Here is a 16,166-nt window from a genome sequence, read left to right as displayed (position 1 = left end):
GTAGAATACTATCACTTCCATCAGAAAACATGGATATGGGACGGTTGGTAGTGAGACCGCCTCTGTGTTGCAGTGACCGTCGATAGTGAGACTGCTTCTGTGCTGTAGCGACCATCGGTAGTTGCAGCGACCATCACTGTTGGCGATAGCCGCGTTGATGGATGGCGTTCCCTCCTCCTCTTTGGACTAATGGGCGGCGTTGACTAACGAGAGACACAAATGTAACTTCACGTTAGCGTAAAATGGACATTTGATTTTTCGTGGCTCTGAAAAGATTTAGACAAAAACAATTTGATAAGAGTATACTTTGGTCAATTAAGGATATTTTAAGAAATTTCCAAAACTTGTACGGTGAGTCTAATAATGGTGAGCTGAACAGTCATTCTTTTTATATATATTGATTGATATTATTAATGTTCCATGGTCTTGGCATCCTACACCACACTTGGCTGAAAACAACCTCAGCTCCAATCACAGACGCCGTGTGACGCAACAACGCACGACGATTCAAGAAACTTGTTCTTTTCTAGATTATAGTTTTTCAACCGTATTTAGTTTCAAGTGATACTTTTTTAACCCACCTTAGGCGATGTGTTTTAATGTCTATTGGATGGAACACGAGTGGCTTCACTTGTGAGCACATCCGAACCGTAAATCGTCTCAATTTGTGGATTCTCCAGAGTCATCGGTCAGTATCAGAGTTCTGACAACTTTGTGGCTACACACAATTTCTGTACATAAATATGTGTGATGTGGTAGCCTTCCATTATAATTAATTTTATACGTGTAGAAAGATCAAGGATCTATAAATGGGTTGGATCAGAGTTCTGACAACTTTGTCTTGTATCATTAATTATTCTCAACCATTTCCGTGACCAGTACTCTTCCGTATCTCTGTTTGGGCACGTCCACGAGTTCACATCACCGCCCCCCACAGCACATCCCGACGACCTTGTATTGGCCCGATGATGAACTCGCCACAGCCAGGTCTGCGCCATTTATCTCTCTTTGATCTTTCTCTGTGGTACCTTTTCTTCTAATTTTTCAGTTTTGAGTTTCAGTTCCTGAAAATTGAAAAAGATAATCTCTCTGTTCTTCTGTTTTATTGTCACAGAGCAAGCGAGCTAGCAAGAAAAGCTTCATTCAGTAATCAATACTACTACTCCACTAGCTTACAGACTTTGCACCTTATCTTCTTTTTTTTTTTTTCTGATACTTCGTTCGTGTGTAACGAGGAAGGTATTGCTAATATTTCCATATAGTTCTGTATTTTAAAAAAGTGGTCACGGCTTGAAGTGATTGAACTTTTTCTAAGGGCTTTGTCGAACAAACAGGATTATGAACCATATGAATCATTTTATTTTTATTCTCCCCCTCCCCCCCGTTGGTCTGTATCTTTAGTTTTTGTGTTTTCACTGATATTTTATACGTTGATGTAGAGCATCCGATTAAAAATTAAGTACAGATATCATTTATTTATTTATTTATTTTTTGCTATGTTAAAAAATCAATTTTGTGGGAGCATGTTTTACTTATATTTGATGAAATCATTTCAGTTTCTATCTATTCCCAATTCAACCAATCTTTGCAGAAGAAACTCTTGCTCTATCAGACTTCTTGAGGCATTTGACGTCTTGTACGTCATACTAAAATTTAAATAGAGTATTAACCTGATATATTGACATTTGTAGGAAAAATGTTGAATTCTCCTCAGTGGTGGCTGCTTTTACTGTCCATACTGCTGTTCGCTTTGACAGTAAACTCTTCACATGATCTTACGAGAAATGAAAATAAGGTGAAATCTTCTGTTTTCCTCTCTCCAGAATTTGTGCTGGGACCAGGAACAGTGGCAAACAAGTACTATTACAACATTGACTTTCCAAGAGGTCACATTGCTCTTAAAGAATTCAATGCTGAAGTTGTTGATGAAGCAGGGATTCCTGTTCCTCTTCATGAAACTTATCTCCATCACTGGATTGTAGTAAGATACTATGTCCCTAAGGATGCCAAAACTTCTAAGATCCTAAGTGATGATGAGCTTCACCAATCAAAAGGTTTTATAGTGAGAAACAGTGGAGTATGCCAGGGGAATTCCCTAGGTCAGTATTTTGGCCTCGGATCTGAAACACGCAAAACTGCCACATATGTTCCAGATCCTTATGGAATAGAAGTTGGGAATCCAGCACAAGTTCCTGATGGATATGAGGAGAGATGGCTGCTTAATGTCCATGCAATTGATACACGAAATGTGGAGGATCGATTGGGATGCACTGAGTGCAGGTGTGATCTTTATAATGTTACAGAGGATGAGCTTGGCCGGCCTTTGAGGCCAGATTATACTGGAGGATTGTATTGTTGCTATGATCAAACAAAATGCAGGGTAAGGGAAGGCTTTGATGATATTCATAGAAGCCTCTACCTGAGATATACGGTAAAGTGGATTGATTGGGAGAATGCAATTGTGCCTGTCAAGATCTATATATTTGATGGCACTGATTCTGTAGAAAGAGAAAAGGATTCAACAATACTTGATGCTAAACATCATTGCAGGGTATATACCTTTCTCCGCATCTTTATGACTTATTTTCATTAGACTTGATAGAGAACTGATAGCTTTCCATCCTAATCTCATTTTAGAAAGATCATAGTGCTAACTAGGACTTATTCTAGTGATTAATCCACTTACTTTCATTAGACTTGATGGGGAACTGATAGCTTTCCATCCTAGTCTCGTCTTGGAAAGACCATAGTGCTAACTAGGACTGATTCTGGTGATTAATCCACTTATTTTCGTTAGACTTGATGGGGAACTGATAGCTTTCCATCCTAATCTCATTGTGGAAAGATCATGGTGCTAACTAGGACTGATTCTAGTGATTAATCCACTTATGACAAATGAAATATGCAAGCTTTAGAAATTCTAATGGTAAAGAAAGCCTCCCAAATGATCTGCAAACTACATTTAGTTATGAGTACATATGTTTAAATGCTTACATCAAAGTCAAACAAACACTGGTAGGAGTTCTTGCAACTTTTGAAAGAATTCTATGCAACATAGGCACCTTACTTCACAGCTCTACTGAATTAATATGCTTATTTTGTGGATTGCCCTTTCTTGATTAATGTTGATAATCTCCTTCTGAATATCTATCTATTCCTTGTACAGATAGAATATGAAGTTGAGTCTTGCAGTACCACTGGAGTGGTTAATGGTGGGTGTATTGATAGCAAAAAAGCAAGCATAGTTATCCCTAGAGGGGGTCATGTCATCTATGGTGTTGCTCACCAGCATTCAGGGGGAACTGGAGCAGCATTATATGGAGAGGTGATTATGAATTATTCCTAATCGAGTTTTTATTTTCATTTATTTTATGTTCATATATTTTTAATTAGGGAAGAAGAACTAGTATACACGGTGAAGAAAACATTCATTGATAATCAGTCTTCAGGCACAACCATTGATATCAAACGCTGCAGCCCATCCTTTCAATTGCTTTTCTCCTTATCTGCATAGAAACAACTGAGTCCATCTCCTAATGGTTTCCTGAAAGCCTGAGAGGATTACTGAGTTGAAAATTTGCAGTCTTTTTATCATGATCGAAATGACTCTTGCATTACTGGTGCCTCATAATATTATTAACTTGGAGAGGTTATTGTCTTCTCCCTATATGCAATTATATTTGTTGAGTTGTAAGCAAAAACAAACAAACAAACAAACAAACAAACAGATAAATAAATAAATAAATAACCAAATATTCTCATGCATTCAGACTGTAAAACAATTCAACAAAGCCTTAGCCTAACAATGTGGTTTCTTTTTGGGTTAAAAGAAAACATCTGGAGTGTGCTATCAGATTCTTCTTGTGTCATTTAACCTTTTCAAGGGCTATATATTCACAGTTAAATTGTGAGCCATCAAGTGTTCTCTCACTAGTTCAGCTCAAGTCAACTGGCATCAAAGTGCTCCTTGTTAGTGCATGTTTAGGACTAAAAATATATGATGTAAAAAAATTATAAAGCTTGAGGGGGGGGGGGGGGGTAGATTTGACAGCTGGTCCACTCCACATAAATTCAAATTTAAGTTGTTCTGGTTATGGGGGGGGGGGAGTTAAGCAACCTCCCCACGTATGAAGAGTGGGGAGGTTGCTCTAACCTCCCTACCCCATAACTGTCTCCTTTATATAAGGGGGAGAGCAGAAGAAAATTGGGTCGACAGATAGAAGAAAGAAAAGGAGAGAAAGAGATAAGAAAGAAAGAAAAAAAAGAGAGAGAAGAGAGAGGAGAGAAGGAATAGAGGAGGGAAGTTGAAGTTCGGCTGATTGAGGTGTAAGGATAGGCTTACATAGGTATAAATCTTATTATTTCCTTCTATCTCTTTAAAATTTTATCTATTTCAATCCCTATCTTCTCTCTCTCTAGAGTTTTGTTAGAACTAAAAAAGCTTATTTCAAATTAAATATATATGTATATTTGGGGAGCCTCTGATATCTCGATGGATCCTATCCACCCCAAAGTATTTCAGTAGGCTAACCCAGTGCTGTCAATACACATGAAATGGGACAAGTATGTTGATCTGTAACAGCACTTTGCCACCTGTTGCACACTACTATCTACCTAAAAATAGAACAGGTGTGCTGGTTTAGCACTTTGCCGCCTGTTGCAGACCTGAAAAGGGAGACACATGTTACTGTGGCAGCCTATATTGCCACTTGTAAATGGCAGGCTGCTGGGTCCCACTGTCAGTGGATCTTATCCACTTAAAAAGGGGGACACCACATGTGTTGCAGACCTGAGAAGGAGGACAGATGTACTGGCTTGTTGCAACTAGTATTGCCATTTGTAAATGACAGATTGCTAGGACCCCACTGTTTTAGTTTGCTACCAACTATTACAAAGGGACCCACTGTCATATGAGGTGGATCTTATCCACTTTAAGAAGATGAATTACATTACCCCTGAATTAGTTAAGATTCAATCGGTGGATCTTATCCACTGTCAAAATATTTAAGTTTTAAACCTTAAAGTGGGTCATGCCCATTATCAAATCAAACTAGTGGGTCCCACCTATCAGCGGGGCCCATTTTCAAAATATTTAAGTTTAAAACCTTAAAATGGGTCATGCCCACTATCAAATCAAACTAGTGGGTTCTACCTATCAGCGGGGTCCACTGTCAAAATATTTAAGTTTAAAACCTTAAAGTGGTCATGCCCACTATCAAATCAAACTAGCGCGTCCCACCTGTCAGCAGGGCCCACTGTCAAAATATTTAAGTTTAAAATCTTAAAGTGGGCCACGCCCACTAACAAATCAACCTAGTAGGTCCTACCTGTCAGCGGGGCCAACTATCAAAATATTCAAGTTTAAAACCTTAAAGTGGGCCATGCCCACTATCAAATCAAACTAGTGGGTCCCAACTGTCAATAAGGCCCACTTCAAAATATTTAAGTTCAAGCTGGCCATGTCCACCATCAAATCAAACTAGTGGGTCCCACTGTCAAAATATTTAAGTTTAAAGTATTAAGGTGGGTCATGCCCACCACCAAATCAGTATAGTGGGTCCCACTTTTTACCAATTAACGGGACTCACTGTTGAGATGTATAAGTTTAAATACATAACTACCCAATGGTGTATGGGTCCCATGATCTATCTACCAATTATGGGGGCCCACTCATGGGTGTAACCTGTTAGGAGTCCAAACTGATGGGATTGCTTATACCTGTTATTGGGTTTAACCTTTTTTTTTTTTTTGAGAAAAGTTAACATCTTTAATGAAGAAAGGAGAGGTACATGAGTGTGTACAAAGTAGCTCTTTCACATAAAATCAAAATCAAAGGGTATTTCCTTCAAGGAATATAATTAAGGGGTTTTAGCAGATGTAGTGCATACTTATACACCCTCAAGTTCTTTTTTTATGAATTATGATCAAAACAGTGCAGTAGATATCTTATGTACTTCAGAGTTCAAACTCACTTTTCCCTCATGTTGTCATATATTACTTCAACCTGAAGTCTAACTAAATCATTGATCTAACTCCTAATGGGCTTCCAGGGAAATAGAACATCCAAATATGTTTGTTACATTTTTTTTTCCTCAACTGGGTGGAGCTTTCTTCCAGTTGGATTTTGAAGTCTGGGTGCATGAGGCACATCTTTAGGTTTTTGACTTTTAAAGCCATAAGAACAATCTTCTCCCTTGTTTGGATTGCAATGGTCTCTGCTGCTGTTGCAGCTCCTAAAGGCATAGTTATGCACATATGGATTGGAAAGGTGTATTCTTTGCAATAACTCGGTTTACATTTATGGTTGCATAAAATTGTCTGCATGGATGAAGCAAGCACCTTGTCAATGTGTGAGATTGAAGCTGATCACCTTCTTGTTTATAGTGCATTCAAACTATTGCTCTAGATGCTTCAGTTTATAAATTTCTTGTTTTACGTTCATATTTTCCTATGCTTCTTTGTCTCTTGATTATATTGAATTTCTTGTTTAAAATCTCTTCCACTTGGCATAAGGGCATAATATGATAAGTGACTAAGTCTGTAGTTGAATTTATATCGGTCAATATCGTTTTGATCTGGAATACCAATCAATACCAGGCAGACTGGTGTTTTAGTCCCCTGTGAGTTGACTCAAAAGATTTTTTCCTTGTTCAAAGTTAGGAGACTTTGAAAATATTTATCTAAGAACAAGCTACTCAATCTTTCTCTGCTCATGTATGCATGTGGTTAGGATGGTCGGGTTTTATGCTCCTCCATACCAATTTATGGAGAAGGGAAGGAAGCAGGTAACGAGGCTGGTTACATTGTAGGGATGTCAGCATGCTATCCTCACCCTGGTTCAGTCCAAGTATCCAGTGGGGAGACTTTGACCTTGGAATCTAATTACAGCAGCACTCAAAAGCATACGGGTGTGATGGGGCTCTTCTACATTCTGGTTGCAGACCCACCTCCAGAGTCCATGCTTCTCTTACAAAATTCAGTTCATGTAAGAATTTTTACTCTTTATTTTCTTAGATAAATAAGTTTCAGCTTCCTTGTTTTCATTTTGTCAAGTTGGGGCTTTTATATGCATTATGAATATTTGAACAACAAAAGGGATTCTTAAATTGTTTAAATACATTGTTGGGTATTGGTACTGTCATTCTATGAAATGCACTTTAAACTGTAAATGCTACACTGTGAGAAATTAAATATTGCACCTTGCGAAGGGTGGAGCATACGGCATTCCTTTTGCAAATGATTGAGGTGAAACATTATAGAGCTCATGTTGCAATTTTTACAGATTGAGGTGTATTTTGTAGTACCAGCACTGAAAATATTTTTTGTGCCTAGATTTGTGTTGTTTAAAAGCTAGGACTAGACTGGATTGATAGATGGACCAGGAATACCTTCCACATCTCTCTTTTCTGCCACTAACATAATGTGAAACTTGGGTCAAGCTGAAACCAAACCTGAATGATATCCCAACTCAACTTTTAGTTCAGGTTGGACAAGCATATTCTGATGGAAATCTGGTGACTCTGCTCTTGGGCTGGAAATTAAGTAATCTGGTCCAACCCAAGGCCAATCACCCCATATGAGATGTTTGTTGGCGGAATGAACTATACATGGAGTGAACTTCCCTTTTCTATGTTACAAAGGATGCGAATTCGAGTCTTGTTAGAGGTTAACACAGAAACCATAATTCCTAAGGGAGCAAACTCAGTCACTTTTTCTTAATATCTGGTTTGTGTTGATGCAGGAAAGTATGAGATTTTCCAAGTATTCTTGGGGACTCCTTGCCATTGGAGCTGTGGTAGCTTTCATTGTTGGTGTTGGTTATTATTCAAGGAACAAAAGAGAGGAGCAATACCAATCCCTAGTGATTTAAGCTATGGACAGTGAGTTGTCTCTCTATTCTCCCAAATGACTGTTTATACTTCAGGACGTGTAGGCTCAACCGTAGTCACTGTGATGTTTAGTTTCTGTTAAACTTGTATTAGCTATTAGTTGAAAAATTCCATCTCTTTCCTTCTTTGCATGCATAAAAGTTGGATAGTACTATTATAATAAATATATGAAGTAAATAATGAGAACATTTATCAAAAAAAAAAAAGAGAAATGATCAAATTTTAAATTGCAACAGATTAAACTATGGAAGGTTTCAATGATCAATGTTCTATAGTATATAGACTTGCTAATAAGCTGGCATGACTTGTCTGGAGTGGGGCTGTAATCCGATTTGGATTTAGCCACATCCGCATCTGATCCAATTATTGAAAACATAAATGTGAACCCAATCTGATCTAGGGGTCTCAGATCAGATTCGGATTTAATCCAACCTAATCAGACTTGAATTTTAACGATTAATAGGAGGTTTTGAGTTCATCAAACCACTCCCAAACCCATATATTTGATCCAAGAGATAATGCACTTTTATCTTTTTAATGAACTTTTGTTCTCAGCACTGTAATCTTTGAGTGCGGAAATTATGACGCCTGCTTGGTAAGAACTAAGAACTATGAAATGTCCAAATTCACCTAAAGCCATTAAATCTCGTTCTGCATGGTCTGTATGCCTGCTATAAGAAAATACCATCCAACTTCTCTCTTCTTTTCTTGTCTCCTCGGGGTCTCAACTCTCAAAGACATGCGTGTATTCCTTTTGCAATCCATTTGTTAAAATTCGGTAGCGTATTTTGAAGCTGTGGGTGTTGGTGTTTACTCAGTGAACAGTCAAACCCAACCAGAAAAGAGTGGTGAACCCACATTTGGCAGAAGGGTTTTTGATTCTGACCTTTTGTTAAATGCATCTATAATTCGACTGATTACTGGATCGGTGGTCCGTGGTCGTTAACTAATCAGTTATAAGAAGCGTGTTCTTCTAGAAAGGAAGTAGCGGTACAGTAGGCAAAGTATTAACCACCAAACTGAGCTCTCTCACACCCAAAAACTAAAAGCTGATCAAAAGCAAGGTTTTCTTCCGCTTGTTAATCATATATTCACATATTCAGACCAACACCTTGGGTTCAAATAAACGTTTTTTTATGTTTAATATTATATGATCTAACGGATCAGATTCAGACACTCTCATATGAGTCACATAAGATCCATTTGCAGCCCTATATCGATGGAAGCTTCATGCTTGGCCTACTTTTTAATTCCAGTCATATCTTCTCCTTGTTCCAGCCATCAGCACTCTACTTCCTTATTGACCTCTTCTCTATTTTCTGATTTTTTTTTTCATTTTTCTTTTATTTAATGAAGAATGAAGAAAAAACCAAGGATGCCCACATGAGCAGCTCCTTTTGTTGTAATGAAAACGCTTGAGCTGCCAAAACGTTCTCTGCACTCTACCCCCCCATAAAAACTGGGTCTTGGGCCTCTTGGCACTTTATCAACTTCATACCTCGATTTATGTTCACACCCTCGGTGGTGAGTGGTGACTCTGCTTAGAGAGCTGCTGGTCTTGGTCAGAGAAGAGAGAGGGAGTGCTGAAACAAGAATAGTGAAAGAGAGGTGAGTTTAACGTGGAGCTTGTGCCCAAAGAAAAATCATAGAACACGGCTTTATGAGCAAAAATGGATTTTACGATATAATTAATAATAATAATAAGTTACTGCCCGATATGTATCGTATGTATTGGCCTATATGTATTGTATCAGGGACTTCCCATACGCCTTACAGGAGGTGTTTCAGGGTCTCAACCGGTACAGAGGGTGGACGAACCTTAAATCGGCCCTTCTGAATCAGATTCGAAAAAAACTAAAGAAAAAAAAAGCTATCAATACTGCCCGATACACCACTACCGGTGTATCGATATTTTAAACCTTCAAATTACTTGTATTAAATTAATAAAAATCTGGACATTAATTTTTTATTAATCTAAAATTCATTTAAATGGATATTGTTTTATAACCTTTTAAAGACAGCCTATTAATTATTGGGATTTTGTACAAAGGATATGTGCATGGAAAATCTGCCGCTCTTTCTCTCACTAAGGGTGCAATTTGACTTGCAGTTGGACCACTAGACAACCTAAAAATAATGATTGGATTAAAATCAGATCGACTTGAACTAATTAAGAATATTATAGGGCTTCTTGTGCTTTAAGTTGACTTAACAAATTCCTCGTAAAATGCCACTTTCATTGAAGATAGGCAAAAGAAAGCTACAAGATACAATAGAAACAAGCGCCATCAATATCCAATAGACCGATGGGTGGCATCGTGGGTGGAAGTGGAACAATCCGATTTTAACACCATCCTCCCATGCTCATTTATATCGTTTGCATAGACTAATACAGACCTTCAATAAATATTCATTAATTGTGCCATTTAACCCATTAAATTTCACTTTTCATTAATTGCAAAAAATTTCGAATTAAGCCCATTAATAACTACCATTAACATTATTAATTTGGGATTTTCAAATCTTATCGTTTATTCTTTCCTTACTAAATACATATTGAAAAATATTATTTCACAAGCTACTAAGAAGACTCGAACTCACATGCTCCAAATTAAACGACCATTCACCATTTTTTTTTTAGAGGTACCATGCAACATTAGATCATCTTTCAATATTATGCAAGTAATTACAATAACATAGTATTTATTTAACTTAGGAGCTACAGGTAATTTAAATAAATAATATTACACACGTAGCATTTTTGCAAGCAATTATAATAGCTTAATGTGAATGTTCAACCAAAATTAGAAAAAAATATTACAGTCAATAATTTATAAGTATTAATGAAATGAATGATCTATCAAATCCATTAATCCTTGTTTATATAAAAAAAAACGATTTTTAACATTTTAGTAATTTACAAAAATAAAAATACCAAAAAACAGGTAATTATTTTTGTAAATAAAAAATATGAATGAGCATAAACTCTAATTAAATGATATATTTTTTAAATTAAGACTATATATTTCTATATTTATAATTTAATTTACAATAAATAACAACCTTATTTATAGAAATGTAAATATTTAGTAATTTAAGATTTACTTATTTTTGTTGATATAAAAAAAGTAAAAATAATAAAATAAAAAATAATTGATTTAATAATAAAATATAATTGCACATAACTGAAATAAAAACATATATTCTTATGAATCTAATATACGCTTTAGATTAATTATACATTTTGGTAATCATTAAATAATAAATTGCTTTATAAATAACAAAGTATTAATGACTTTATGCATGTAGTAATTTGTAAAAATTTATGTAGCATGTGTCTTGCGTGCTGAATTATAGGTATAGGAGTATGATAACTAGTAATGTAAATCTTCATATAAACTATTAAAATATGCATTTCTTATTTCTTATGAAAAAAAGATACGGCCCACCCATTAAAGGGGATTTTAAAACTCACAATTGATGTAGGTTTACATGTAATTTGCCACCGATGCGATGTGATTGCACACCACAATCCACAATTCTGATTCAACTGCGGCTTGACTTGAAATTCAATTTGAATTTTGCTACTACTGATTTGATGCAACACTAGAGGAATCACGATGGTTAACACGGCATCCAAATTGAGGGGAGGGTAAAGAGGAATGGCGACGATTACAAAATGAGGAAAGCATAGAATATGGATTGAGACAACAATCCACATATATTTACTGAAGCTATTATTTCAATATTACATGTAAATGAATTAATCAATAGGATGCTTGTCCGCCTGGCGGGACGTGTAATGTGCAGAAAGTAGAAGAAGAGACAGAAAAGCACTAGCTACAAAAATCGCATCAAACCACCTATGATAGAAATCAAATTGAACGTCTCCTCCTAAAACGTCTGTGATTATCATCCTGCAAGAGACATCACTTCAGCTAAAGTTATCCAACCAAAAAATCCGGTTTCCAATTGAAGATCAATTTACTACACAACAAATGGTCGAGGAAACAGATTTTTCTCAAAATCAATTATTCCAGGTCCTGATCCCCGTATTACCTTAAATTCCCAACAATATTCTAGTTGATTCTATATAATATTACTAATGATATCATTACAACCCAACTCAATTCAGCTAGAAAAATCCTTCTCCAAACCGTATTGGCTGGGGTTATATGAACCCTGTTCCAAAAGTTTCCACTCTACTCAGTTCCATACTGATGTGGGCATGGAATCAAGATTCTTCATATTCTTGAACCAATGACAATTTTATAATTTCTGGACTTCTGGGTGATTTTAATATTAGTAATTTAGTATTTTTTTTTAAATTTGCTTTCTGTTTTATTATTGCCAGAAGAATATGGTTGGTCATCATCTTAAAGGAAGATGAAATTGTTATTTTTCTTTCAGCCTATTTTTCAGGGGTCAAAACTTATCTGCTTCAGATGATTTTGGTGTTCTTAGATAGATTATCATGTTATCTATCTAACAAGACTAAGATCTTGCATTTTCAGGGACTACTGACCATTTAACTGACAGTGTTGTCAGTCTATAACAGGTTCTGGGTCCTATTTCTCTAAGTCAATCTTGGAGTTGTTTCTTATTTGTTTAGTTTTAGGATTCATGGAGTGCGATTAGAGTTATTTTAGAAGTCTAATTCCTTATGGGTCACGGTTACTTACAGGTTTATGTTAGTTTTCAAGTAGTTAAATTTGTTTTATGTCAACTTTGAAGCCCATATTGGAGTTGTAAAGGTAGATCTGAGCCTTTGTATTAAATCTATAAATAGAACGATTGGAATTGAAACACTTTTTTGTTAATGGGCTACACACAGGGGGTAGCCCTCCCTCAAAACCCCTAGAATCCCCCAACCGGGTGAAGGCAGGACTCAATCCCTGGTCCCACTACAACCAGCTAGAGACCTTACTGGAAGGCTAGCTGGCACCTTTGAATTGAAACTTTAAGATGAATGGGGAAAAATGGCTTAAAGTTAACTGTGGACAACAGTGTACCTTCTCTCTCTCTCTCTAGGTGCAATATTTATTTCTTCTCTTTCACTTCTATTTGGATATTAATATCTGTTTCACACAATTCAGATCTACCATTCCCCTTCTTCATCTACCACATTCATCCTAGGAATTCATCATTTTCACTCTATGTCAAAGATTTACCAAAAGATAAACTGGCCACTGATGTTAGTCTGAGAAAGGCTGAAAATCACAAAAATTAATTGTGCAAGAGGTTAAGGGTATTGATGATCTTATTAACACAGCTATGAGAATGATGTCTTAAGTTTGAAAAATGAAGAGAAGAAAAAAATAATTTGAAGACAAGTTCAATCTGATTTACTTTCCAGCATATATTGATAAAGATTCTTTTCTGGTTACATGCAAGAAGCCTACTCTACATTCCAAGGTTGTTGAAGAAGCTTTGGAGTTTCCTAATTAAATTTGTTTTATCCACGGAGAGAATCAACCTTTGATCCTCCAATTCTTTGAAGATCAATGACTAGGTTTTTCTCCTTTTTAACTGGGGGCAGCATATAATGTAGGATCAAAGAAACCAATATTTGAATTTTTGGAGTTATATATATATAGTATGTGTATTTTTAGATAGTAAGGGTATTCTGGTAGCTACTGTTTGCCGGGTCTGACATATTACTTTGATTTGTATAGTTATAGATTACTTGTGCTTAAAATTTCAGTCATTGGTTAAGTAGTTTACGAGTTGGTTTCTTTGAGCTAAAGTATGAAAGTGGCAGTTATGTGATTCATAGGATTGGCTCCTTTCATTGGGATGAAGAGAGGCATAAATATGGGGGATGACTAAACAAAATCTGATTTCCACCATGGTGTGATAGGGATGATTTAGAGAAAGAAATTTCTCTTGATACAGAAAGTTTGTGAAGGTTAAGAACAGTACTATCAAAGCATCGGCCAGTCATTGACCACTTGACCGACTAGTCAGTTGAGGGCAAGACTGACTGCACCACTAACTAGTCTATTGTCCTATTGATACTCATTAATGTGGTCACCTAGGATCATTGGATGACAATGCCTTGACTAGGTTGACTAGTCAATTAATGACTACTTATCCTAGTAAACCATAAAGTCAGTTTAAGACTTTATTTGTTTGTCAGTATCTTTAATTATTTGAAATAATATAGAATATATTTGAATTTTGCTATATTTATACTGTTGCATTAAACATTTCTGATGGAACAGGATTGGCTGATAGTATATAAAATAGAAAAAAGGGAATAAAATAAAGAAGGCGGTGGGGGAGTTCTTTCAAGTTCTCTTTGAATTGGTGGTCTGCTAGTATAATGTTGGCACAAAGGGCATATCAAACAGTCACGGTTACACTCTTTGCAAAACAAACATTGCAAATTAATTGGGTGTTTCATGTAGTGGTGTTGTGTTGCCATTGCGTTGCATCTTGGGTTGATCAATACAAATTTGTGAGCGAGAGATTTTTCTACTTGAAACGTTTTGAAAACATTTTGAGTTAATCAATATAAATTGCTATATTTACCTAAAGCGTCAAATTGATGCTTCTCAGATATGCATTTTTCTAATTGAAATGACACTCATATATGATGTGGTAACACATATTTCTCATAAATTTGTATTGATCAACTCAAAATGCAACAACAATGCAACATCACTTTACCAAAAACCCCCTAAATGGTCAATATTGTTCCTACTTGCATGGTTATAATCTAAATTAACTTATTTATGAGATTGCATCATCATCATCATCATCATCTAAGCCTTATCCTAACTATATGGGGTAGGCTACATGAATCCTGTTTTGCCATTTCATTCTGTTTAATGTCATATCAATTGTTGAATTATGAGTGCTTAAATCATTTTTTACTACTTCTACCCATGTCCTTTTGGTCTGCCCCTAGCATTTCTAGCCTATTGAAAGCGAATAAGTACAAAAATGTCTTCACAGTAGATAAGCTGATTTACAAAGAAGCCCATGTGACAAAACCATCTTAGTCTACTTTCTCTCATGCTATCACCTATTGGAGCTATTCCTAGGTTCCTTAAAATAAATTTAGAACTTATCTTTTTTTATTGACTAGTCAGTGCTAGGCATCAGCTAGTCACCACATTCACTAGAGGCCAAAATGATTAGTCATCACCCCTCACTGCATTGCTAACACTGGTTGAGAATTAAAGAAAATTAAGAGTCACCTGGATCAAATTTCAGCTATGGCTTATGGTGGGATTTTTTTATTTTTTTTATTTTTTTTTATGAGTGGCTTATGATGACTTCTTCCAAGTCTTTGATGGATGTTAGTGACTGAGCTATGAAAACTTGCAAAAGGAGAGAACAGAAAAAGAGAAAAAGAAGAAAATAATAGGAAGCACTCCTAGGGTTCTTAGAATGACTTTGGGGCTTTAGGAATCACTCACCAAAAATCACACAGCAAAACTTACTCCAATATTATCCTCACATTTTTGCACTCCTAAACCACTTTATCAATCACTTAATTTTTAAACACAACTAAACTATTAAACAAATCAAACTAATAGGTTGGATCCCACAAAAATATGTAAAATGGACAAAATAATGTATAAAAATAAAAAAAAAATGCCTAAAGGATTCAGAAATTTACAATCTTGAAGTCTTTTCTCCTGCATCAATAAGACTATTCTGAAATCTTGAGGTTTCTTTCAGGGAAGAAACCGCAAACCACACTCCACAAACATAGATTGCCATATAGAGTATCACCACATGTTCCAAATAGAAAGGGAAAAATGAAACTTCGGAGTAATCATTATTGAGCATATTGAATTACCAAAGTTGTGAAACTTCACAGTAATAATGAAGAACTTATTAAAACTGCTCATGCTAACATGGTATAAGTAGGCAAGAGGTTCATCCAATAGAAATTATGATAATACCTGTATTCGGTTGCTAAGCTTTTCCTTATCAGTAGGATCGAAGATACAAAATACATTCCCATGATTTCTGAGAGGAAAAGTACAACATTGGTAGATGATCCACTTCCAACTCTGGAAACTGCAAAAAAGAACTGCATGCAGCCACAAGACCTCAGTTGCTATTCAAAACACTTCTCATTATTACCCATCTCAGATTCATAACAACCAACTCATTTGAAAATTCTTACTTCATCCTTGAAATATGTTTCTCCTATTAAATATACTCATCTGGTGATAATACTTACACAATGATATCATAAGGACTGTGTCTATGGTTTCACTTTAGGAAACTTGCCTTTCGTGATATGGATCAGTTGAA

General features: G+C 35.9%; 1 protein-coding gene across 5 annotated transcripts; it reads left to right on the top strand.

Moving 5' to 3' along the window:
* The first annotated feature begins 433 nt into the window (after positions 1–433).
* LOC104596392 (stress up-regulated Nod 19 protein) lies at positions 434–8,095 on the top strand. Of its 5 annotated transcripts, XM_010257524.3 has the most exons (7): positions 434–688; positions 880–987; positions 1,115–1,239; positions 1,692–2,551; positions 3,167–3,325; positions 6,731–6,985; positions 7,742–8,095. In XM_010257524.3, exons 1-7 carry the CDS (start codon positions 600–602, stop codon positions 7,868–7,870), a joined length of 1,725 nt encoding a protein of 574 aa, XP_010255826.1. In that variant the 5' UTR covers positions 434–599; the 3' UTR covers positions 7,871–8,095. The 5 variants fall into 5 exon arrangements, with proteins under 5 accessions (XP_010255826.1, XP_010255827.2, XP_019053201.1 ...); XM_010257525.3 differs by lacking the exon at positions 434–688 and having other exon boundaries at positions 771–987; positions 1,115–1,146; XM_088895295.1 differs by lacking the exon at positions 434–688 and having other exon boundaries at positions 828–987; positions 1,115–1,141.
* The last annotated feature ends 8,071 nt before the right edge of the window (positions 8,096–16,166 follow it).

The sequence above is a fragment of the Nelumbo nucifera genome, chromosome 1 (assembly GCF_055504915.1).
Source record: "Nelumbo nucifera cultivar China Antique chromosome 1, China Antique-T2T, whole genome shotgun sequence".
Classification (NCBI taxonomy): Eukaryota; Viridiplantae; Streptophyta; class Magnoliopsida; order Proteales; family Nelumbonaceae; genus Nelumbo; species Nelumbo nucifera.
Note: the sequence above shows the minus strand (reverse complement) of the source record. Positions and strands in the feature narration are given on the sequence as shown.